The 27,226-nt window shown below is 41.5% G+C and overlaps 1 protein-coding gene across 1 annotated transcript in view; it reads right to left on the bottom strand.

The window, feature by feature from the left end:
* PAPPA2 (pappalysin 2) overlaps positions 1-27,226 on the bottom strand; it is a 329,773-nt gene that overhangs the window by 239,719 nt on the left and 62,828 nt on the right. The window contains exon 2 of the mRNA XM_005690911.3: positions 25,064-26,135. Within this exon, the coding sequence (XP_005690968.2) occupies positions 25,064-26,135 (1,072 nt within the window). The remainder of the gene's footprint in view (positions 1-25,063; positions 26,136-27,226) is intronic.

The following is a 27,226-nucleotide window of genomic DNA, read 5'->3' as shown; positions in this document are numbered from 1 at the left end:
CATTGGAAAGACTAATACTGATGCCGAACCTTCAATACTTTGGCCACCTAATACAGAGCGTCAACTGATTGGAAAAGACCTTGATGCTGGGAAAGGTTAAAGGCAAGAGGAGAAGAGTGAAGCCAAGGATGAGACAGTTAGAATCACTGGCTCAAGGGACATGAATTTGAGCAAATTCTGGGAGATAGTGAAGCACAGGGAAGCCTGGAGTGCTACAGCCATGGGGTCACAGAGAGCTGGGCGTGACTTGGTGACTGAACAGCAATAACAAATCAAAAGCAACATGTTGCCAAAGCGCAGAATTCCCTTTTTGTTTCCTGGTGAATCTGAGTGGGTTGATAGAAATATGACAACATCTCCTTGCCTAGGTATTTTCGTACAGCCAGTAGTAAATATTGGCCCATTTCTAAAGAGCGGGCATGGATCTGATGACATCTGATGATCCAGGTGGCCCATTTGGAAAAATTACCTTGGACAAGAGGGTTCTCAGAATATGATCCAAGAACAGAGGTCATCAACTTGATTCTATAGTGGCCACGAGTTCAAGGTTTAACTCGATATTAAAATATCTCAAATTTCCAAATGGAGGAGCTAGATTAGAGCTAAGAGACTACAAAAATCAGTACTTACTGGGACTAGAAATATGCTAGGGATTGTCTCTCATGACACAATTTCATTATGTTTCTTAAATTCTAGCTTGTGATCCAACTATTGTTTTCACAGCTCCAAAGCCATTATTTATAGGTCTTAACATTCTATGAAAGGAAAAATTATGAGTACTTTTTAGGTCTTTAGCACTTGTCAGATTTTCAGACAGATCATTATAACCAATAAGATGTCCTGATTCCCTAAGAAAGAGAGCCTGTTTAATCTCCTATGAGTTTACTTTGACTAGGGGGCTTCTCCACACACCACAGTTTACTCAGAAGTAGGACTAATTATTGTCCTAAAACCCTGCTTAGACATAATGTAAGATGCCTGAGGAGGCCCTTACATACATTTGGCAGGGAGTGAATTAAGAAGGAAATATAAACTCAAAATATTTGTTTCTGGCCAACCTTTCAAGTTTTCATATGTAAGAACAGAGGTTACTCAGCAATATTCAGGTAAGCCTAACCTAATACCAGATCCTGCTACAGTATAGCATGTGGCCCAATTAATGGAGCTTCCATATCTCTAGGGAAATGGCTATGGTTGGCCCTTCATGTGGCAATGAATGGACTAACTGATCTCCATTTAGCTCTTATTAAATCCTGGTAAATTAAGAAGCAAGTCACAAAAACATATTGTATAGCACATGGGATATAGCCAATGTTTTATAATAACTATAAATGAAGTATAACATTAAGAAAAAATTAAGACGCAAGTTCACAATTAAAGGGAAAACAAGAATGGTCTCTATACTCCGGGTCTTTCCTTCCTCCACTCATCCACCTCTTTCCCTTAACCATCCAACTCTCTTTATCTCCCTTGCCCTTTCTCCCTGCACCCCACCCTGGCTTGGGTTAATGATTTACTCATTCTTCAAGGCAGAAGAATACTGCCTGCTCTGGAAAAACGATATGGTTTTCGCAGCCCACTCGTCATTGGAATTTTTCCTTTATTTCCCAACCTCTGCTGTGGCAACTGCAGTGAAGCATGGGCACACTGCTCTTTGTCCTTTTAAAATGGGATTTGCATGCTGTTCTCCATGCCAACTGCAAAGAGAAGAGCTACTTGGTCACCAAGCCAGCTGCCTGCCAGGGCTTCCAGCCATGGACACCACAGACTCAGTCCATTCTAATTTCATGGGAGTCACATTACCCAAAGTCATGGCAGTTCTGGGCTTTATTCTTATTCTGAACTTTACTTCACATCTTCTTTTTCTCAATCTCCCTATTTTTCTCTTTCCCAGTCATCATATATTCCACCAATGATTGTATTATATGAAACTATTTAGACCAGATAAGCACATGGCCACATAGATAAGGGAATCCAGTAAAGAATCTGTGGCTTCAAATCTTTCCTTCTCAGCCCCCAGATAGTTTTGAGACTATGGGGTGAAGTAGACCATAGAATGAAATGAAGACGCTGAGGCAGATTCACCTTCATCTGCTACCTAGCAGCTTGAGTAGTTAGGTGCAGTTGGGAGAATAATCATTAAATTAAAAATAAAATAAAATGATTAAATTTAAAATAAAAATACTTGATCCACTCAAATTAATTGTGTAAAGATGCTGTGATAGTTCCCTAAGAACTCTAAATACAGGACAGATCACGACTCCATAGGCCATTTTCACTGTGTTCTTTCCAAAGCTACATGTGATGGACTAGGCTACCAAGGGAAGGAAAAATGTGGTTGTATCTGCTGATAAAGGATCCATGATAATGCAAAAAGGTCCCAGAATGACAATTAGGGATGATGATTTTTTTCTATTATATTAAAATCTATGGAAAAGAAGTAGACCAAACTATTGAACAAAAGAATTAGATTTAGATGTAATTATAAAATGTATTGAACTGAAAGTATTATGCTCCACAGGGAGTCAGTCTGAAAAACTGTTCTCCCAGTATTATACTGTGAATAGCAATTGATGATGATGATGTCCCATTTTCATAATTAATGGTTAGGTCATTGAATACATGGCAACTATTATTACAGTTGTTACCCTATATCTTCTTATACATGTGCGTGCAAGCTCATGTCTGATTCGTTGTGACCCTATGGACTGTAGCCTACCAGGCTCCTCTGTCCATGGGATTTTCCTGGCAAGAATATTAGAGTCAGTTGCCATGCCCTCCTCCAGGGGATCTTCCTGACTCAGGGATAAAACCTGTATCTTCTGTGTCTCCTGCATTGCAGGAAGATTCTTTCCCACTGAATCACCAGGAAATCCCCTTATACTATATGATAGTTGCTGATTCTCTGTTTACCTTGAGCCTCTGCTTAGCATACTACCCCCTCTGATCTCTATCACCCAACTGAGTGCTTGCACATACATGATTTTAGAATGATTACTCTGATGCAAGAGTTAATTGAGTTAATTTTTAGGTTAGGATGGAGAAAGACTAAAAATAGAAAGACAAGTCAGTTAGTTGATGCAGAAGTTTGGCTTTACAGGGACCAAAGATAACTAGAGATAGCACTTAGCTATATTCTACTCAGCATTACAATTATACTAATATACGTTTGTTTCTCCCACTTGAACTCATTTGCAGACAACAATCATATCCCTAGAGCCTGGTACTGTGTCTAAAACATAGTTGTTCAGTTGCTAAGTTGCGTCTGACTGTTTGCAACCCCATGGACTGTACCCTGCCAGGCTCCTTTGTCCATGAAGTTCTCTCATTAAGAATACTGGAGTAGGTTTGCCATTTCCTTCTCCACTAAAACACAGTAGCCACCTAATAAACATGTGTTAGAAACAATGAATTAATGAGTGAGTAGATGAATGAATAGAATGAATAGATAAAAAAGAGGCCATTGTGACTTCTTAAAAAAACACATGACTATTTAGGCTCATTCCTTAGTCAAGCAGGGAAAAGTTAAAAATCCACATCTGAAGGGAAACAGGGCCATTTTACCATCTTGCTCATCACTACTCTCTTTCCCAAACTTTGGATGTCCTCCAGGTTGCTGGTGTTCCTCATAAAACCTGCTGCCCAGAACTGAACCTAGGCTCCAGATAAAGCCTGATCAGGACTCAGAGCATCTCTTCCAGTCATCTGAACACTTTATCCCATTTTAAGAGAGCCCCAAGTTGTTGGCATACTTTTAATGGCCACACCACACTTTTGATTGATACAAAGCTTGTGCTTACAATTATGTTCACATTGATTACTATAAACATAAGTAACCATCAGCTTGGTTTACCCAGCTTTTATATCCTAAAGTTTAAGTTCAACCCTGTAAATTTTCACAGTGTTGTATTGAGACCACCATTCAATCCTTTCAATTCTTACCTGCAATAAGTTTGAATCCTTAACTCTGTCATAGTCTTCAGTGCTATGACCATCCCCCCAAATTTGCAGCATTCATCCAGCAGGCAATTATGAGTCCCTACTGTATACTGAACACAGATGGTAAACATAGGCCTTCCTGAACAATAAATCTTTTTGAGAACTTATTAGTGAGGAAATACTCATTGTACTTAGCTTTCCTTTTTCACACTTACATATGAAAGAGGCTTAGGAGGGGAGATATACATTCTCTGTGGGTCAATGACGTCTCATGGTGTTTATTTCATGATGACTCCTTACTATATAAGGCACGATCTTGCCCCTGTAAATGCCACACTGAGATTAATACCTCCTTCACATCTCTTTTTCAATCACGTGCTCAACATCTCCTTGAGGATGTCCACCATTTCTTCAAATTTACTGCTGAAGCCCATGCCATGTCTCACCAAACACATTCAGTTATAAAGTATTTTCAACTGAAAAAGCATCTTTAATAAGTATCACCTCATTGGAAAATCACAATATTCCTTTGAGGTAGTCAGAGTAAGTAGGTGCTTCTTGGCTTCTACTTTGCATCATTTCACTGATTAAGTCATTCTACTAGCCTCCTGAAGCCAACTCATCAAACCTAAAAGCTAAAATCCACACCATGGCCTAATAGGCTGTGTGGCCTGTTCTGGCCAACTAATCTGTGTTTAGCTCATTCCCCTCCAGCTCATGCTGCTCCTCTGGTGGTTTCCATGTGGCTCACTCCTATACGTCCTTCAGATATCTGCTCAAGGTCATCTTTTCAGTAAGACAGTCCCTAGACACCTTACACAGCAAGCAGGACTCCTTGTCCCCCTCATTCTTCTGAATTTCTTTCCACAGCACTCATCACCATCTGGCATACCATGTATTCACTTGGTATTTGTTGACTGCTTGTCTTCTCATGCTAGACTATAAGCTCCATGAGGGAAGGAATTTTTTTCTTTATCACCTGCAGTGTCTAAAAGAGTGCCTGGCCTAGATTACATGCTCAAATAACATTTGTTGAATATCAATGACTATGAATGAACATATGGTTAAATTATCATCACCAGATGGTCAACACCGAAATCAGATTGATTATATTCTTTGCAGCCAAGATGGAGAAGCTCTATACAGTCAGCAAAAACAAGACTGGGAGTTGACTGTAGCTCAGATCATGAACTCCTTATTGCCAAATTCAGACTTAAATTGAAGAAAGTAGGGAAAACCACTATAGCATTCAGGTATGACCTAAATCAAGCCCCTTATGATTATACAGTGGAAGTGAGAAATAGACTTAAGGACTAGATCTGATAGACAGAGTGCCTGATGAACTATGGAATGAGGTTCGTGACACTGTACAGGAGACAGGGATCAAGACCATCCCCATGGAAAAGAAATGCAAAAGAGCAAAATGGCTGTCTGGGGAGGGCTTACAAATAGCTGTGAAAAGAAGAGAAGTGAAAAGCAAAAAAGAAAAGGAAAGATATAACCATCTGAATGCAGAGTTCCAAAGAATAGCAAGGAGAGATAAGAAAGCCTTCCTCAGCAATCAATGTAAAGAAATAGAGGACAACAAGAGAATGGGAAAGACTAGAGATCTCTTCACGAAAATTAGAGATACCAAGGAAACATTTCATGGAAAGATGGTCTCAATAAAGGACAGAAATGATATGGACCTAACAGAGGTAGAAGATATTAAGAAGAGGTGGCAAGAATACACAGGAGAACTGTACAAAAAAGATCTTCATGACCAAATAATCATGATGGTGTGATCACTCACCTAGAGCCAGACATCCTGGAATGTGAAGTCAAGTGGGCCTTAGAAAGCATCACTACGAACAAAGCTAGCGGAAGTGATGGAATTCCAGTTGATCTATTTCAAATCCTGAAAGATGATGCTATGAAATTGCTGCACTCAATATGCCAGCAAATTTGGAAAACTCAGCAGTGGCCACAGGACTGGAAAAGGTCAGTTTTCATTCCAATCCCAAAGAAAGGCAATGCCAAAGAATGCTCAAACTACCTCACAATTGCACTCATCTCACATTCTAGTAAAGTAATGCTCAAAATTTTCCAAGCCAGGCTTCAGCAATACGTGAACCATGAATTTCCAGATGTTCAAGATGGTTTTAGAAAAGGCAGAGGAACCAGAGAAGATCAAATTGCCAACATCCGCTGGATCATGGAAAAAGCAAGAGAGTTCCAGAAAAACATCTATTTCTGCTTTATTGACTATGCCAAAGCCTTTGACTGTGTGGATCACAATAAACTGTGGAAAATTCTGAAAGAGATGGCAATACCAGACCACCTGACCTACCTCTTGAGAAACCTATATGCAGGTCAGGAAGCAACAGTTAGAACTGGACATGGAACAACAGACTGGTTCCAAATAGGAAAAGGAGTACGTCAAGGCTGTATATTGTCACCCTGCTTATTTAACTTATATGTAGAGCACATCACGAGAAACACTGGGCTGGAAGAAGCACGAGCTGGAATCAAGATTGCCAGGAGAAATATCAATAACCTCAGATATGCAGATGACACCACCCTTATGGCAGGAAGTAAAGAGGAACTAAAGAGCCTCTTGATGAAAGTGAAAGAGGAGATTGAAAAGTTGGCTTAAAGCTGAGTATTCAGGAAATGAAGATCATGGCATCTGGTCCCATCACTTCATGGGAAATAGATGGCAAAACAGTGGAAACCGTGGCAGACTTTATTTTTTGGGGCTTCAAAATCACTGTAGATGGTGATTGCAGCCATGAAATTAAAAGATGCTTACTCCTTGGAAGGAAAGTTATGACCTACCTAGATAGCATATTCAAAAGCAGAGACATTACTTTGCCAACAAAGGTCCGTCTAGCCAAGGCTATGGTTTTTCCAGTGGTCATGTATGGATGTGAAAGTTGGACTGTGAAGAAAGCTGAGTGCCGAAGAATTGATGCTTCTGAACTGTGGTGTTGGAGAAGACTCTTGAGAGTCCCTTGGACTGCAAGGAGATCCAACCAGTCCATCCTAAAGGAGACCAGTCCTGGGTGTTCTTTGGAAGGACTGATGCTAAAGCTGAAACTCCAATACTTTGGCCATCTCATGCAAAGAGTTTACTCATTGGAAAAGACTCTGGGAGGGATTGGGGGCAGGAGGAGAAGAGGACGACAGAGGATGAGATGGCTGGATGGCATCAGCAACTCAATGGGCATGAGTTTGGGTGAACTCCGGGAGTTGGTGATGGACAAGGAGGCCTGGTGTGCTGCGATTCATGGGGTCACAAAGTCGGACATGACTGAGTGACTGAACTGAACTGAACTGAACTGAGGCTGGAGCTAGGACTAGAATCCAGTTTTTCCTTATTTTTATTTTCCTAGTTCCTTTCACCATGCCACAATAATGCCCCTAATCATTTTCAGTCTGTTACCTTTTCTGCTTAGACTACTAGAAGAGTTTATAATCTTCCTGCCTCCAATTTCCCTGGTTCATAACACTGATTCTGCATGCTGTCTCCAGGTTAGTTTTCTGGAGAATTATTTCTATTTCTGGTATAAGGAGCTTAGAAGCCCTGATCACCCCCTCCAATCAAAACAACTATACCTTCTTGATAATATATGAAAATAAATTTAAATATTTATTTTTAATATATAAATATTAAGTAGTTACAAAGATGAAAGGAAGTTATAAGTTACCTCCAGAGCCCACAAACAAAGTAAAAATAGGAATCCAGAGAAGTTAACATTCTCTGAATCAACTGGCTACCTTGAAGGCTCTTCTCATTTCTGGTGCACTTGACCTTCAGTTTGATGGGCATTGTTAGCATCTTGGATAGGAAAAAAATTATGGAGCTTAGCCAAGATAAGCAGTTTTATGGAAGAGCTCCACATAAAGCCAGGATTCTGGAGGACTACACCACCAATAAAACAAATCATCAAAAGAAAAAAACTAAAAACTCATTTCATCAAGGGGGACATCAAGGAAACTTACGTTTCCCAATCTCAGCCCAATAAGTAAGGTGAATATCACCTCTGGGAAATAGCCACAAGTCACCCTTCACAAGTTTGTCCTCCAAATTCATAATGCCCTATGGTCTAAAAAGCCTTATGCCAATTATAGACATAAGGTGGTTTCATGCTCCTAGTGCCCCAGTCAACTGGCTTAAGTAAAAGCATATTTTCAATCTAGGCCTGAAAGACACGTGATAGTAAAACTGCAAGGAACATGGGCTTACAATCCAACTACATAAGGCGCACATGAGGGGGCAAGGCACCATGAGCAATAACCAGAAGAAATAACAACAGAATCAGACTAGATGATATAAAAGAAGTATGCTTATATTTTTATAAATCAATTTCTATTGGAGTATAGCTGATATACAAAGTTGTGTTAGTTTCTGCTATACAGCCAAGTGAATCAGTCATACATACATATATATATATATATATATATATATATATATACACACACACACACTCTTTTTTAGATACTTTTCACTGTAATACTGTAACAGGTCATTACAGTGTTGTTCGCTGTGCTATACAGTGGTTATTATTTGTTATCTAACTTGTCATGTTCTTTTTACTCCAGTTTTTTAAAATTAATTTATTTTTTGAAGGATAATTGCTTTACAGAATTTTGTTGTTTTCTGTCAAACCTCAACATGAATCAGCCATAGGTATACATATATTCCCTCCCTTTTGAACCTCCCTCAATTAAACTTTTATTTTGAGGTAACTGCTGATTCACATATAAGAACTATTACAGAGTAACAGTGAATATCCTTTATGTGGCTTCTCTCAATGACAACATCTTGTAAAAATATAATACAGTATCACAACTAGGATACTGACAATTGATACAATACACCAATTTTGTTCAGATTTCCCATTTTACTCATAGTAATTTGTATGGTTTTAGTTCTATGAAATTTTATCACATGTGTAAATTCATGTACCTATCACCTTAAATTGTTTTTAAAACTAAAAAAGCGTATCCAAAATGTAAATAAGTAGCATAAATTGATTGTTTAAATGATTAGACAGTTATAATAAAGAGCTAAATAGAACTTATGGAGATGAAAAGTATACTAATAATAATTAAAAATCTATTGGTTGGTTCTAAAAGCAAGTTAGCCACACCTGAAAAAGAGTCAACTGGGAAATAAATCCAAAAATTGTTACTCAAAGTACAACACAGAGAGGCAAAGATTAAAAAGTTGAAGCACTATTAAGAGACATGAAAACCAGAATGGGAAGAGTAATATACATTTCATAGGAAATTCAGCAGGAGATAATAGAAAAATTAGAAAAAAGATATATTGAAGAGAAATGACAAAGTAAATATCACTACAAATGAAGGACAGTTAGATAGCTAACCTTTCTGCAGTATTAATGGAAACCAGGAGACTGTAGTGTAATGTCTTGATAAGAGAAACAAATAGCCAATCTAAAATAGTCTGCCTAGAAAAGCTTTTTTTTAAGAAGTTTGGTTACTAGGGAGGGAAGGCTGCTGGTAAGTCACTTCAGTCGTGTCCGACTCTGTGCGACCCCATAGATGGCAGCCCACCAAGCTCCCCCATCCCTGGGATTCTCCAGGCAAGAACACTGGAGTAGGTTGCCATTTCCTTCTCCAATGCATGAAAGTGAAAAGTGAAAGTGAAGTCGCTCAGTCGTGTCTGACTCTTCGCGACCCCACGGACTGCAGCGCACCAGGCTCCTCCGTCCATGGGATTTTCCAGGCAAGAGTACTGGAGTGGGGTGCCATTGCCTTCTCCAAGGGAGGGAAGGCAAGTAGGCATAAATTGAGAGATTGGGATTGACATATATACACTATTATATAAAAATATATATAACTAATAAGGTAACTAATATATGTATATAACTGATGATAGAGGGAAACTCTATTAAATACTCTGTAAGGACCTATACGGGAAAACAATCTAAAAAGAGCAGATATATGTAAATGTAAAACTGATTCACTTTGCTGTACACTTGAAACTAACACAACATTGTAAATCAACTATATTCTAATAAAAATTAAACACACTTCCCCAAAGAAAGTTTGGTGGCGCTGGTGGTTTTGCTGCTAAGTCATGTCCAACTCTTGTGACCCCATGGACTATAGCCCACCAGGCTCCTTTGTCCACGGGATTTCCCAGGCAAGAATACTGGAGTGGGTCACTATTTCTTTCTCCAGGAATCTTCCTGATACAGGGATTGAACCCAGGTCTCCTTATTGCAAGTGCTCTCCTGCATTGCAGGCAGATTCTTCACCAACTGAGACACCAGGGAAGCGCCCCAAAAAATGTTTGACAAAATATAAAAACATTTTTGTAGAAATTAAAATTAAGAAAGTGAAGTCGCTCAGTCGTGTCCGACTCTTTGCGACCCCGTGGACTGTAGCCCACCATGCTCCTCTGTCCATGGGATTTTCCAGGCAAGAGTACTGGAGTGGGTTGCCATTTCCTTCTCCAGAGGATCTTCCAGACCCAGGGAAAGCATATGACAAACATTTAATAAAGGAAATTCTTAAAAAAAAAAAAAAGGTCTTTCAGAGATAAGCAAAATGTTTCCAGAAGAAAGATGCAAAATTTAAGAGGGATGGTAGATATTAAAACGGATATATATTTTTAAATTGTCTGTTTATTGATCGACCAGACAATCAGTAGACATCTCTATACACAGCTCAAGGCTACCCATTGCTTACTGTTCAAACACCTTTAGCCCAACATCTAAGGCCTTTCTAATATCATTTGCCAATATTCTCTCTTTCTTATTTTTCTCTAGGAAATTTCCTTTCCTTTCAGATTACTGTACTCATAGTTGCCTGAATATGTTTGCATATGACTGTTTGTATTGGGATCATATTTTTGTCATTGCTTAATATGCTCTTTCTCTGGCTCTTTACTATTCACGTTTTAAGAATCCATATTTTTACATAACATCCTTCTTAAGTATTAAGCACACATTTACTTCCATTTTCTCTCCCTCATCCCTTGAGATACACATCCTCTGGAGCAATCATTCTATAATTAAAGCAAGCTAATATTTATTATGCAATCACTATGAGCTAAGTACTTTGCTAGGCATGTAAGAATTATTATACCTGACACACAGTGTAGGATGGTAGTAACACAGGCTTTGGAGTCAGAGTTCAATCACTGTACTGTTGCTGTGTGATAACTGTTAACTGTCCCAATCTCAGTTCTCTCTTACATAAAATGGAGATAATCAAAATATCTGCTGCTTAGAGCTATAGTGAGCATTACATAAAATAAATTATACCAAAGGTTTTTTTTTGTTGATAAAATAGGTAGATGATAGATACATGGTAGATAAATATAAAGCTTTCATAGTACCAAATATACATATATATGTGTGTGTGTGTATCTTACTATGACTAGGCAATTTACCTGTATTATGACATATTAGAGATTTGAATTGCAAATCACAAAATCCTAAGAATAAAATTGGCATTAAAATTATGTGGGAATTACATTACTAGGAATGCCAGTTCAGTTCAGTCCAGTTCAGTCGCTCAGTCGTGTCCAACTTTTTGCGACACCATGAATCGCAGCACACCAGGCCTCCCTGTATATCACCAACTCCTGGAGTTCACTCAAACTCATGTCCATTGAGTCAGTGATGCCATCCAGCCATCTCATCCTCTGTCGTCTCCTTCTTCTCCTGCCCCTAATCCCTCCCAGCATCAGAGTCTTTTCCAATGAGTCAACTCTTCGCATGAGGTGACCAAAGTATTGGAGTTTCAGCTTCAACAGCAGTCCTTCCAATGAACACCCAGGACTGTTCTCCTTTAGGATGGACTGGATGGATCTCCTTGCAGTCCAAGGGACTCTCAAGAGTCTTCTCCAACACTACAGTTCAAAAGCATCAATTCCTCAGTGCTCAGCTTTCTTCACAGTCCACATCTCACATCCATACATGACCACTGGAAAAACCATAGCCTTGGCTAGACGGACCTTTGTTGGCAAAGTAATGTCTCAGCTTTTCAATATGCTATCTAGATTGGTCATAACTTTTCTTCCAAGGAGTAAGCATCTTTTAATTTCATGGCTGCAATCACCATCTGCAGTGATTTTGGAGACCCAAAAATAAAGTCTGCCACGGTTTCCACTGTTTCCCCATCTATTTCCCATGAAGTGATGGGACCAGATGCCATGATCTTCGTTTTCTGAATGTTGAGCTTTAAGCCAACTTTTTCACTCTCCTCTTTCACTTTCATCAAGAGGCTTTTTAGTTCCTCTTCACTTTCTGCCATAGCGGTGCTATCATCTGCATATCTGAGGTTATTGATATTTCTCCCAGCAGTCTTGATTCCAGCTTGTGCTTCTTCCAGCCCAGCATTTCTCATGATGTACTCTGCTAGAAGTTAAATAAGCAGGGTAACAATATACAGCATTGATGTACTCTTTTTCCTATTTGGAACCAGTCTGTTGTTCCATGCCCAGTTCTAACTGTTGCTTCCTGACCTGCATATAGGTTTCTCAAGAGGCAGGTCAGGTGGTCTGGTTTTCCCATCTCTTTCAGAATTTTCCACAGTTTATTGTGATCCACACAGTCAAAGGCTTTGGCATAGTCAATAAAGCAGAAATAGATGTTTTTCTGGAACTCTCTTGCTTTTTCCATGATCCAGCGGATGTTGGCAATTTGATCTCTGGTTCCTCTGCCTTTTCTAAAACCAGCTTGAACATCTGGAAGTTCATAGTTCATGTGTTGCTGAAGCCTGGCTTGGAGAATTTTGAGCATTACTTTACTAATGTGTGAGATGAGTGCAATTGTGTGGTAGTTTGATCATTCTTTGGCATTGCTTTTCTTTGGGCTTGGAATGAAAACTGATCTTTTCCAGTCCTGTGGCCACTGCTGAGTTTTCCAAATTTGCTGGCATATTGAGTGCAGCAATTTCATAGCATCATCTTTCAGGATTTGAAATAGATCAACTGGAATTCCATCACCTCCACTAGCTTTGTTCGTAGTGATACTTTCTAAGGCCCACTTGACTTCACATTCCAGGATGTCTGGCTCTAGGTGAATGATCACACCATCATGATTATCTGGGTCATGATGCTCTTTAAGAAATTATGCATGTCAGGAGTCTCCAAGAAGTAAAGATGAAAAACCAGCTTGCTCTACACAGAGTGTTGGCAGCAGCTGAGTGATGTTGCCTTGGAACCCTGAGGAGCCCTCCCTGTCATCCTGTTTTTTGGCCACAGTTGCTTAAATTAAAAGCCGGCCGGAAACCTATGATCTCTAGCCTGATGTGTAGAGATGAGTTAGGCCAAGTCACTGTTGATTATCTGCAGAATTTGAGCAACAATTTGCAAGAGGCTGAGGCAGTTAGCAATTGGATATGAATCTTAAGACTCAATGAGATAAAGCAGGAGCCACAGAAAGCTGAGTCGTTTTAAACCAAAGCCACAAGAGAATAGGAACTATGAGTAATCCAGCAAACTAGCAACAAGGTCTGAATGGTGCAGATGCACTAAGATGTGGAGACCTTGAATAGAAACGAGTGCAAAGTCTGCCTTAGTCCCTAGCAGCCTTGTAGCTATAGTCCATTTGTAATTGTACAATAAATCCTTTTTTCTTTTTTTTAGTTAACTTGAGTGAATTTCTGTTTTTTACAACCACAAAAGCTAAATGTTTGGTAGGAACTTGGCTAATCTCTGACATCACCTCAAAGAGACCATTACTCATTGAAGGGCCCTGCACCCCTTTGCAGAGTCTGCTCTTTCTCTCAATCACTGTCTCTCCAGCTAACGAGGATGCATCTTACTTCCTGGCTACTGTAATTGACTATTTCTCTGATTATCAACTGTACTCCATGTTTCACAGTTTCAGAGCCATCTGGGAGTTCAGTCACTCAAATAATGAGACAATGAGTAAAATGGCTTACCCAGGGCTCTTTCCTGGTGTCTCAGTTGTAAAGAATCCACCTGCCAATGCAGGAGACATGGGTTCAATGTGTGGTCCGGGAAGACTACATATGCTGCAGGGCAGCTAAGCCTGTGCCCCACAACTACTGAGCCTGTGCTCTAGAGCCTGGGAGCCTTAACTATTGAAGCCCACACACTCTAGGGCCCGTGAGCTACAACTACTGAGCCCATGAGCTACAACTGCGAATCCACATGCCTAGAGCCTGTGCTCTGCAACAAGAGGAGCCACTGCAATGAGAAGCCTGTGCATTGCAACCAGGGAAAAGCCCATGAACAGCAGCAAAGACATCGTGCAACCAGAAATAAAACAAATAAGCAAAACTGGTTTTGAAATGGCTTACAGCCTTTCCCTCAGCTAATACATTCACCTTTCATAGGTATCTTTAGTTATTTTACTTACATCTGAATATGGCAATCCTACCACAGTAAGGGAGCCAGTAGGAAGGACGGCTAGAATATAGATTCTGAATACCTGTCTTCCTTCAATACAGAGTGGCATACTCTACCCTTCCCAAACCCTTGCCCAACACTGTCATTTCCCCCATATCACTGATTTTACATTCGTATATATGTCAATTAATTTAAAAAATATCAATTGAGTACTTCCTTCCCTGGTGGTGCAGAGGTTAAAGCATCTGCCTGCAACGTGGGAGACCTGGGTTCGATCCCTGGGTCAGGAAGATACCCTGGAGAAGGAAATGGCAACCCACTCTAGTATTCTTGCCTGGAGAATCCCATGGACGGAGGAGCTTGGTGGGCTATAGTCCACAGGTCACAAAGAGTCGGACACGACTGAGCGACTTCACTTATGTTACAAGAACTGAATAGCCTAAAGTTTTGTACAAGAGACAAGTAACAAAGGACAATGATAATGCGTGAATGTGTGCACACTAAGTCCCTTCAGTTCAGTCAGTTCAGTCGCTCAGTCGTGTCTGACTCTTTGCGACGCCATGAATCGCAGCACGACAGGCCTCCCTGTCCATCACCAACTCCCGGAGTTCACTCAGACTCACATCCATCGAGTTGGTGATGTCATCCAGCCATCTCATTCTCTGTTGTCCCCTTCACCTCCTGTCCCCAATCCCTCCCAGCATCAGAGTCTTTTCCAATAAGTCCCTTCAGTAGTGTCCAATCTTTGCCATCCCATGGACCATATTTTGCTGGGCTCCTCTGTCCATGGGATTCTCCATGCAGAATATGGGAGTGGGTGGCATTTCCTTCTCCAGGGGATCTTCCTGACCAAGGGACTGAGCCTGAGTCTCATAAGTCTCCTGTATTGGCAGGTCAGTTTTTACCACTAGTGCCACTTGGGAAGCTTACATAATTATAACATTGTGTGGTAAGTACGTACTCAAGGAGTTGGCAAACTTTCTCTGTAAAAGGCCAAACAGTAAATATTTCAGGTTTTGTGGGCCTCACAGTTTCTGTTGTAACTACACAACTCTGCCACATGAAAGCAGTGATAGACAATATGTGAACAAATGCATGTGACTTCATTCTGATAAAAATTCATTTACAAAAACAAGTGCTTAGATAAATTTAGTCCACAGGACATAATTTGCCAACCACTATATGAAGGAGAAGGCAATGGCAACCCACTCCAGTACTCTTGCCTGGAAAATCCCATGGATGGAGGAGCCTGGTAGGCTGCAGTCCACGGGGTCACACAGAGTCAGACACGACTGAAGCAACTTAGCAGTAGCAGCAGCACATGAGGGTAAGAATATTCATTTATGCAACAGTTATTTGTTGAACACTCTTGGCATTTATTTTTCCAAGTGCTAGGGTAAAATAATAACTCAAACATACAAAAACTCCCTCTCTAATGGAACTTGCATTCTAATGGAGAATATGGACATTAAGCAAAAATTAAAAATATGTAGCCTGTTAGTGTCAGATTCTAAAAAGAAAAATAAAACAGAGAAGAAATCATAAAGAGTTAGAGGAATTGGGATTTTAAGTGAGGTCACCAGGAAAGGCTGCACTAGACTTTGAAAAAAGCCTGGAAGGAAGTGGGAACACTAGCCATGTAGGAATCTGGAGGATGAACATTCCAGCAGAATGAAAAGTCACTGAAAAGTTTATGCAGCAGGAGTGTGTCTGTTAAGCCAAGGGACAATGAGAAGGCCACTGTGGCTGGAATGGAGCAAACAAGGGAGGCCTGGTGGGAGATGAAGCCACAGAGTAAGTGGTACCAGACCAGTGAGGGCCCTGTCGGTCATTGCACTGCTGCTGGCCTTGACTCTGAGTGAGCTGGGAAGCTGCTGCAGAATCTGGGCAGAAGAATGACTTGATCTGAAGTGTAGTCTACTAGGGTTACCCTGGCTGCTATGTTAAAAACAAACCCAGGCGGGGCAGGGGTGGTTGTGCAAGAGCAAAAGTGGGGAGACCTCTTAGGAGGCTATTGTAATAACACAGGTAAGAGATAATGGGATTAGAGCAGAGTGATGGCAATAGGGGATGAAAAGTGGTACAAACGAAATGGTGTGCGTGTGTGTGTGTGTGTGTGTGTGTGTGTGTTAGTCGCTCAGTTGTGTCCACCTCTTTGAGACCCTATGGACTGTAACCCACCAGGCTCCTCTGTCCATGGGGTTTCCCAGGCAAGAATATTGGAGCAGGTTGCCATTTCCTTTTCCAGGGGATCTTCCCAACCCAGCTATCCAACCCACATCTCCTGTGTCTCCTGCATTGCAGGCAAATTCTTTACCCACTGAGTCATCGCAGAAGCCCGTCTGAATGAGGGATCAAATGAAATAAAATGGCAACCCACTCCAGTATTCTTGCCTGGAGAATCCCATGGACAGAGGAACCTGGAGGGCCATAGTCCATGGGCTCACAAGAGTCAGACATGACTTAGCAACTAAACCAATCTCTATACCATTCCTAGGAAAGAGGGAATGACATGGGAACTGGACTTGAAAGCAGGAATTAGCCAAGCATCAAGAGAAGAAAATCAGGTCTACTGCTGCAGATAGAGCTCCTGATGAGAAGTGAGAGATGCATGAGGGTTCAGAAAATAAGTGAGTCAGCATCTTCCTCCTGAGGGTGAAGCAAATCTTCAAAAAAACCCATGAGGGCCAAACTACATATTCCATCCACTCCCCAACCTACTTCTCTGTGACTTCTATTCAGTCACAAAAGTAAAATGCAAACAGAGTTCCTAGAGGGGGGAAAAAAAAGGAAAACATGTGTAAGTGTGCAGCTGTCTTTCAGATTCCTAGGCTTAAATTCTAAGAAAAGATCCTTAAGTGAAATCCTCTGAGACAGACTGGCATCCGGCCAGGGTACTAGGGCCAGCACCCCAGCTCCTAGGAAAATACCCAAGTATCTTGAACAACTGAATGTGTTTGGAGACCAGGGTCTCTCCTAAAATTTTTCTAAGAGGAAATATTTTTAACCCAGACATACCACAAGGCTCTCTCACAAGTCGGCCTATTTGGCTAGAAAATAGCCCCGAAAAGGAGAAAAACAACCTCTCCCCACTCACCTGGGGAGAGGGATTCACTGAGCCATTTAGATGAACAGAAAAATTGTGGATATGATTTATTCCATAAAATAGTACCTGTTGAAACTATGGAGAATTTGGCCTGCAGGAAAGCAAATGAGAGGCATTTCTACTTGTTAGTACACTTTCTGAGCTTACCTGCAAGTTATTCTCCTCTCCCTTCCCTTCTATTCCCTTCGCCAGGTAAAGTGCGTATGAGAAGGTGAGATTTGTTTCTTTAGAGTTTGTGTGGCCTGTGTATATTGCAGTGGAGGGGTTCAGAGGTGTTCTTGCTGTTTGGTTTTAAAGTTTCTCCTTCATTTATTTTCTCTCTGCCCTCTTCTACCCCCTTACACTTATTTTCCCCATCCATGTTTTTTTTGGCTGCAGGGAACTTTGAATCCCAACTTCAAAAGAAACCTGTAATGAAGCCTGGCTGATGTTTAACAGATCTGCCGCTGCAGGGGCCCAGTCCAACCATTCCTTTGGCTTAACAGCCACAGAGGGTGAGTGAGCAAAGCACAGCTAAACCAGGGCACCCAGCTCTGTGCAGCACCGATTTCTCCACCTGTTCCCTTGGCTGTCATGTGCATCTGCCCTCCTGTCCTGAGATATATATCCAAGAGCGTGCAACTGCAGGCACCACTCTCTGGCATGCTCCTTTAGGGTACCTCCAAGTCCACCCTCTTGAGGACCTGTTTAGAGGGAAGTGGACCATGCTCTGGGACTTCCCAGGTGGTACTAGTGGTAAAGAACCTGTTTGTAAATGCAGGAGACACAAGAGACGTGGGCTCGATCCCTGGGTCAGGAAGGTACCCTGGAGGAGGGCATGGCAACCCACTCCAGTATTCTTGCCTGGAGAATCCCCATGGACAGAGGAGATGGGTGGGCTACAGGTTATGGAGTTGCAAAAGAATAAGACATGATTAAAGCAACTTAGCACAAACGCAAGCCTGGACCATGCTCTAGCATTGCTATATACAATAGTCTTTCTGCCCTCAAACTCCTCACCATCAAAACTCGGGCAATGAGGCAGAGAAGAGACAATGAGGCACCAAGACACAGAGACCTCAGCCCACCACAGGCATCAGAAAACAAATGCATGCCGTCATCATCCCATTGTCTGCTTCAGAGCATGGTGACACTAGGTGGCTGATGACTCGCTTAAACTATGCTCAGTCATTTATTTTTATTTGGTGATTGTCCTCCTCCACATGCTAATAGAGCGATGAAATCTGACCGAAACCAAAGCAAAGAGGCAAACACAATGTTCTAGATTTGGTTGGATACTAAACTCATGTGAAAAGGGGAGGTAGAGCAAGGGATGAAAAGTAGATTCAGCAGCAAAGCACCCTTCATCTCTGGGACATAATTTTAGCGAGAAAAACAACAAAAATAAGTCATGACCAAAAAAGAAGCTTCAGACTGCAAAGGTCAGGGAAGCTGGGTTTCCCTTAGGGCATAGACATTCCCTTGACTTGGCTTTCTAAGATACATCATAGGGCGTAGCCAACGATATTTGGGATTTTACTAAAGAGGACTTTCAAGCCCTCATTCCCACAGCAATTGTAGACCCTCTCTTAGGGTAGCTACGATGTAGAAATAGACATCTGGCCTATGTAGCCTTCACTTTCCACAAGCCAAGTTTATCTATCTTGGTAATTCTGTTCAACTGGCTGGGTAATGTTATCTATAATTCATATCTCCTTCTGACCATTCCTGAGTCTGATAAATACTCTCCCTTTGATAGGTGCATCTGGGTTACAGATGTTTGGTGCCAGATTCCTCAGACTCTCTCCTCCTCTCAGAGCCTTTGGGAGAGGAACTCCTTTGGGCTACATTTCTGGTTTCTTGCTGTGGGTGGGGAAGAGGGAACATTAAGTAGGATTGGAAAAATGAAGAGGATTGTTCATAGAGTCATCACTGTACTTGCATGTTAGTAATCTGTCTATAAGTGTGTCCCCCACTTTCCAACCAATGCCTACTAAACTGGGAGTTCCTGAATAGAAGGACTCTGTGCCTGGCACACTCTGCTCCTCAAAAAATGTCTGATAAAACATTTGTTGAAGTTGGGTTCTTCAGAGTCACAGAATAAAGGAACTGTGAACTTGAACACTGTGATTTAATTGTAACAATATGGATGCTATGCCATGCCTTGCCGTGTGGTACCTGAATGCTTAGTCGTGTCCACGCTCTGTGACCCTTTAGACTATAGCCCACCAGGTTCCTCTGTCCATGGGGTTTTTCCAGGCAAGAATACTGGACCAGGTTGCCATTTCCTTCTCCAGAGAATCTTCCTGACCCAGGGATCAAACCCATGTCTCCTGTGTCTCCTGCACTGAAGGTGAATTTTTACTTGCTGAGCCATCAGGGAAGCCCAATATAGATGCTAGATACTGGTAATTTAGTTCAGAGACAACCACTAACTCCACTAAGTCATAGGCCCTCATAGAAATCCAGAGATCTACATCTCTGTGAAACCAAAGTCCTTTCAAACAATCTAAGCCGTGGCACAGAAAAGCAGTCTACACTCTATGTTCTGCTTTTAGTGGCTCAGATTGGATTTAAACCTGGGTATTTAGATAAAATTATTAAACCCCTCCACTAAAATATGAACACTTACTCTATGTATTCTTTATATTTGTCCCTTTGCTTGTCTTACTGTGTCTAGCACATCAGAAAACTTGATAAATAATTGTTTTTCAAAATATGGTTCCTGCCAATAAGAGTTATGAAAAACATTCACTGTTTTTAGTAATAAAAATTCAGCACAAGAAATACAAAGCAGAGAAAATGGATATGAATAAAAGGTCTGTACATGAAATAAGTATAAGGGAACTGAGAAAAAGAAAACCTATCCTCTCCACTGTCTTCAGGTTTCTCCCCCTAAAAGAAGAAATTCACAGATAAGTACCCTTTTTAAAAATCATATTAATAGGGCTATAAAAGTGTGTTTCTTATTGTGAATAAGCACTATACACTTGAGAAAATCCACCAGCATGAAAGACAGATCAGAATTAAGAGGGGGAAAAAAAGGAAAAAGAAAAGTTTACTACAAATGAATTAGATATACTGCACTGGGAAAAAAACTCAGAATTCATCTTACTTTTAGCCTCAGAAAATGACTGCATCCTTAAAAACAGACTAATATAGAAAAATCAGAGTAAAGTCTTAAATATATGATTGCTAAGATTAAAAAATAAATTCAGCAGAAGATTTAGAAGATAAACTCAAGGAAATCTCCAAAAAACAGAACTAAATAACAATGAGATAGAACATATGAGAGGAAAAGGACAGAATAAATTCAGAAGATCAAGCCTCAGAAATTTCAGAGGGGAAAAAGAGATCAGAGAATTAAGAAATATCAACCTAATAATTTCAGAAAATTTGCCAGAGATAAGGATGGCATCGCCGACTCAATGGACGTGAGACTGAGCAAGCCCTGGGAGATGTGGAGGACAGGGAAGCCTGGCATGCTGTAGTCCATGGGGTCCCAAAGGGCTGGACATGACTGAGCAACTGAACAAATGAGCAACAATGACAACAACAGGAGGCATGAGTCCAAACTGCAAGAATCACTGAATATCAACAAAAGAAGACTAAAAGGCCAGCCCTTAAAAAAAGTATCATGAAATCCCTAAAGTAACACGGCTGAACATTCAAAATGATTTTTAATAGGAAAAAAATCACCTCTCAAACACATAATTATCAGAATAGAAGCTAGAGACAATATAATGAATTCCTTCAAAAATTTAAGAGAAAATATTTCCCAACTCAAATTTTACACCAGGACAAACTATCCGTTTGGGGTAAAGGCAAAATAAAAGCATTTTGAGAAATGCTTTTCTGGAAGTTACCTAAAACATCCTTTCTTAGAAAGTTACTTAAGGAGGTTTTCCAGGAAAAAATTAAGCTGTAAATTAAGAGATGTTCATCCAATTCAGGACACAGTGACTCCAATCCCCATCAAAAAAAAAAAAAATCAGAGAAATTTCAGGATAACAGCTCTGCAGCAGAACTAAGTATAACTGGTGAAGTTGGAAGAGGAGGGAAAAGTGGAATGAACTGGAAGGGAGAGCTCCAGAGGAGTGTTAAAAAAATAAAAAGACACTTTCTATAGATCTATTTACCTATTCTATAGATATGATAAAGCATTTGAAAATGAAGACATCAGAAAGGAAGGAAGATAGAAGGGCAGGAGGAAATAGAGACGCAAGGGATAGGGTACATGTGTACGGGGAAGTAGAAGAGCTATGCCAGAAAGAAAGCATAGTAATAGGACAAAACCTTGCTCTGCAACCAAAAGAAAAATGTTTTATAGTCACAATATTATAAATATATATAACTGAGGCAACTAAAAACAGTAAAATTAAAACATTAATTTTAAAATATATTAAAAAATGCAGATGTGATGTGGGAGAAAAGTAAAACTCTCATCGTTATAATAAAAGCAAGTCATAATATTTAAAATTAATGTTTAAACATAATGTTTAAAATTGATGAAAATAAGTTGATCCAGTGGCTTGGACTCTGCACTTTCACTGCCAAAGGCATTGGTTTGATCCCTGGTCAGGGAACAAATGCAAGCCATATGCATGTTCCCTGTCCAGGTTTTTTTTTTTTTTTAAATAAAATAGATGAATCAAGTAATATAAATATAATGTTTGGACATATGTATATGGAGGTTATTACCAAAAAGGCAAGTAAAATAATTAAAGATGGGAGTAAGGCTAGAGAGTAGAGAGAAGGATGAGGAAGAGTTAGGCAGAGGATTGCCATTCCTTATTTTTTGGTACAACTGTCTTTGGTACTTTTGATATTTTAACCAGGGGCATTTATTTGGGCTTCCCTGTGGCTCAGTGATAAAGAATCTGACTGCCAATGCAGGAGTTTGATCCCTGGGTCAGGAACATCCCCTGGAGAAGGAAATGGCAACCCATTCCAGCATTCTTGCCTAGGAAACCCCATGGACAGAGGAACCAGGTGGGCTACAGTCCATGGGGTCACAAAAGAGTCAGATACAACTTAACAACTAAACAAAAACAACAACAACAACAACCAAAAAAGTATGAGTAGTTCCTTTTATTCTGCAAAGCAAGTTTTGCATGTAAGGATAAGAAACTTTGAAACATGTCTGGGTCCACAGATAGAAAAGGATAAGTTACCATGGCAACTCCGAAGCAGTAAGGTGAATAAGTTATAAACCCCTGGGTATGAGCAGTGGCAGTAAGGATTCAGAGATAAGGGGCCACTCTAAGGAGAAAGATGCAGAGGTACCATGCAAGACATCTCTCTCAGTCAAGGCAGTGTGTTGTTGTAATGAGCTAGTAGACAAATGAGAACAAGCCAGATTTGCCTGGAGAGCTCTCTGGAGATCCTGAGTTGGCAAACACTGTTGTTAGTGAGGTTTAGCTTCTGCTTAAGGTTATCAAAATCTAAAAACCAAACCCAAACAGAATCTTTCTTATGCAAATATTTCTGGTAATATGATCAGTTCCCTGGGTATTATTATGTAAACAAAGGCTTCCCATCTGTCAGTTCTAATAATGATAATAACTAATGTTAGTTTAGAACTATTTTTGTACTCTGAAAAGTTTAGTGTTACCGAGGACTTTCCTGTACCTTGCTTCCCTGGTGGCTCAGATGGTAAAGAATTTGCCTGCAATGCAGGAGATCCAAGTTCAATCTTTGGGTCAGGGAGATCCCCTGGAGAAGGGAATGGCTACCCACTCCAATATTCTTGCCTGGAGAATTCCATGAATGGGCTACAGTCCATGGGGTTGCAAACAGTCAGACACGACTGAGTGACTAACACACTTCTTGTACCTTATTTCATTTGCTTCACAAAATAACCCAAAGATATACGTAATGCCAAGTATTATTGCAACCACCCTCATTTTACAGACAAGACATCTGAGTTTCTAAAAGTGACTTGCACAATTTACATAGCTGGTTAAGTAGCAAGGGCTCTGGAATTCAGCTCTGTTCCCTCTCTGCAAATCTTACCCTTTTTGACATCACATGTCTGAGATATAGGAGACTCTATTAATTGGTTCTAACCACCTACACATAGAGGCATCAAGAGGACTGCCCACACACAAGACCACGAATAACCACACAAATCGTGTACAAAAAATTCAAAGGCAGCCATTCAGGTATTGGGTGGAAACTGAGATCCAATCCTCCCACCTCCCACCAACACAACACCCTAGCTCTGGTGTGAGGCATTTTATATTTCATACAAAGGTACAAGTTATAAGTAGGGAACCCTTGTCCATATGCACAAATTAACAAGTTTACCACCACGTCTAGCCTTTCTTAACTCCCCCTAACAGTCCTCAACCCCGGCACCAACCATCAAGCAGAAATCCTCCTATTGGCTTCTTTCTCACAACAGATGACACATCAGATTCATTTATTCATTAAAATAAACATAAAATAGATGACTATGTTTCAGCTGCTGCTCTAGGCAGTGGAATGTAACAAGAACTGATATTCTAGGCCAGGGAAAGACAAATAAACAAGTGCACAAGAAAAAAAACAAGTGATAAGTGTTATGGAGATAATTTAAATTAGTTTACATAATAGAGATTGACTAGTCAACTTAGATTGGGCGATCAGGAAAGCTCTCACCAAGAGGTGACATTTAAATAGATGTTGGAATGACATGAGAAAATTCACCAAGGGAAGATTAAGGAAAAGAAGATTCCAAGATGAAACAGCTAGTGCAAAGCTCTGGGGCAGGGACAAGCTTAATGTGTTCAATGGAACAGACTAGAGTCTGTGAGGCTGTGTAGTGCGGGTGTGGAGAACCAGGATGGGGTGGGAGAGACGCTGGAGAGGTAGACAGGGGTCAGGTTGAAATCCAGGAGACAGGAGTGGGGCTCATATTTTATTCTAAGTGTAGTAGGAAAACATGTAAGGAGGGAAGTGACCGAACCTGATGTACCTTTCCAGTGGGATTGTTCCAAATACTGTGTGGAGAATGAAATTTAATGGAGTAAAAAAGGAAGACTGTACTTGTGCTTAGATGTGAAACATCTTAAGTTCATAAGGCTGCGGAACTGCTCAATCTGCGTCAGAGACCACGCACACATGGGGCCTCCTCATGAATTTGTGCTACTTTGCTGGAAATGTAAGACTGTGGAAAGAACGGAAGTGAAAGTGTTAGTTGCTCAGTCGTGTCCGACTCTTTGCAATATATGGACTGTAGCCTGTCCATGGAATTCTCCAGGCAAGAGTACTGGAGTGGGTTGCCATTTCCTCCTCCAGTGGGTCTTCCCAACCCAGGGATTGAACCTGGGTCTCCTGACTCCTGTATGAGTGGTGTCTATCAATGTGTACCTCGTTTGTTCTCTGCAAAGATGCCCTGGCTTCCTTGGACAGATAAAGTCGTTCAGCTCTCCTGTATCTCAAGCACCTGGTGCGTGCACAGTTCACACCACATCCACAGTTGTGTGCTTCAAAGAAACTGAGTTTGGTAAAGGTCGTGTTTTCATCTTAGTCATCCATGTGTCCCTAATTACCCAGCACAACATCTAGGACTTGATGAAAGCTCACCGATATCTGGTGGAGTAATCGTTTTATTTGGAGGTTGAGCGAACACTCTTTCGTCTCCAGAAGCCAAAACGATAAAATGATGTCAGGAATGCACCCTCCAAGCAGGATACCCCCTAGCCCCGGTCCCTTACCTCCTGGGTGAGTCAGGGTCGAAGCAGGTCTTGCGCACCTCGGTCACGTCTGGGTCACAGCAGTCGCCCTCGTCAAAGTCATTCAGCATGTTGTTGCACCCCACGTGGCAGAGCCCGTCCTTGCGGTTCCAGGAGTAGCACCGGCCCTGCAGGCGGCAGTCACCCCCGTCGTAGCCCGTGAGTGGATGCTCACACTCGGGGTCACAGTGGTCGTTGCCGATTTTGCTGGGCTCACAGTTTACCAGCACAATGCGGTGGCGCAGCGTGGAGTTGTGGACGCGGTGGACGCTCAGCTGCCAGCTGATGTTGTAGCGGCTGAACGCCTCATTGAGCACCTCGTGCTGCCGACGGATCTGCTCCTCACTCACCGTGGGGTTCAGACCCTTGTCGTCATAGATGTTCACCACCCGGTAGCGGATCACCTTCTCTCCCCGGAGGGGCCAGTGCCCATTGTACTGAGAGATCAATTCCACATTGTCACATGCTGTCTGCCCACAGAGTGGGGGCTGCAGAGGGGACAGAATCTCAGGCTTTGACTCAAAGCCCTGGAGAACCTCACGGCGTGGGTACTTCCCGTCTCTAAAGGGGACCCACTGTTCTTCCAGGGGCTCAAAACTGGCGGTCAGTAGCAGGGTGGTCAAATCCTTCACCTCCAGTGGCTGCTGAGGTCTGTGCTGAAGGTGGCTTTGTGGGCGGGCTGTTGACCAGAAGACCAGGGTGCCCAGGTGTCCACGGAAAGAGTGCCCGTCCTCTGAGCTGTCCCCCCCAAGGAGGAGAGAGCGACAAGATGCCATGAAGGGGCTGTTCAAGGGACCAGACTGATCTCGACTACTAGCCACCTGAGTGCCATCCACATACAAGGCCATGCGCTGTCCATCGTAAGTGGCTGCCAGATGTGTCCACTTGCCCGGTTGGTAGCGACTGTGGCCCATCACAGTGGTGGCTTTCTTCACTCGGTCGGTGCGAAGAGAGAAGAAGAAGCGAGCATCTCGCCTTCCCACAGCCTTCCCCGAGCGGATCCCCAGGGCCCAGCCCTTGTCACTGATAGTGTGGGAGCAGTTATCAAACACACCTGGGAAAGAAGGAAGAGTCGAGGGAGAAATACCAGATACAAAAGGGATGGAGAAAGGGAGAAGAAAACCCGTATAAATAGCAAGAATGTAGGTTTTTAATGGGAAAAAAAGTTGATACAGAGTCAGTCCCCACCTAAGATGTTTTTCCAGTACCCCATATTAGATGTTCTGGCAACATCTTTCCCCAAAGGAATTTAATTTGAGATTCCATCCAATTTAATGCATTCCAGTATTTTTAAATAACCAAAATGGAAGCTGGAAGGGGATTGGTCACAGTGCAAGTGGCAAATATCCTCACTACTTTTTCACAAACATTTCTCATGCTGACTCCATATCCATGCCTTCTTCTCTTTCCACTTCCTTAGAATTCACAAGGGCCTTTGTAGTTTTTACAAAAGATAGTAATCTACCACCCTCAAAAGATCTTTTTTTTTTTTCCTATTGAATATTGAAATGACAATTCCTGTGGGAAAATAAGGAAAAGACTGTAACATCCTAGACATGTTATTTCCTCTGATGCCTAAGGGCAAGGACACCCATCTGAAGTGAACAGGTGTTCCCCAAAGTAAGCAAAGGAGCATTGACCCATGGTCCTAGACTATAAAAACTTAGTCAAACTATAAGAATGATTGTTCTTATGACCCATAATGCCTCCCACAGTACAGAAGTGGAACCTTTCCAGATAAATGAAGCTCCTTATCACATGCTGCCGTAGCATCTTATTCATTGCAGGCCCAGGGCTATTAAGTCCCATAAACAAAGCAGAGAATTCCTGTAGATAACTATAGCACTAAGAATTTGGCAGCAGGAAGGAGTAGTCATATGTAACAGATGAAAGAGGAAGCCTCAGACAATATGGAGGCCTTGAATGTTCCTGGCAAAGCCATCTGCAGTTATGAACCCACCACCTACTCCCAGTACCTCTTCCAGTACATAGGCAGAGTCTATGTAATTTACACAGTCTTGTAATTTACGTAGAGGTAGTACATTCACACAGGATATGCTGAGTAAATATTGCTTTAAGAATGAATGGATGATAGAAAAGTTGACTGGCCTTTAGATAGACACAGGGGGCTAACATCAAGAGTCA

Source organism: Capra hircus, chromosome 16 (genome assembly GCF_001704415.2).
Source record: "Capra hircus breed San Clemente chromosome 16, ASM170441v1, whole genome shotgun sequence".
Classification (NCBI taxonomy): domain Eukaryota; kingdom Metazoa; phylum Chordata; class Mammalia; order Artiodactyla; family Bovidae; genus Capra; species Capra hircus.
Note: the sequence above shows the minus strand (reverse complement) of the source record. Positions and strands in the feature narration are given on the sequence as shown.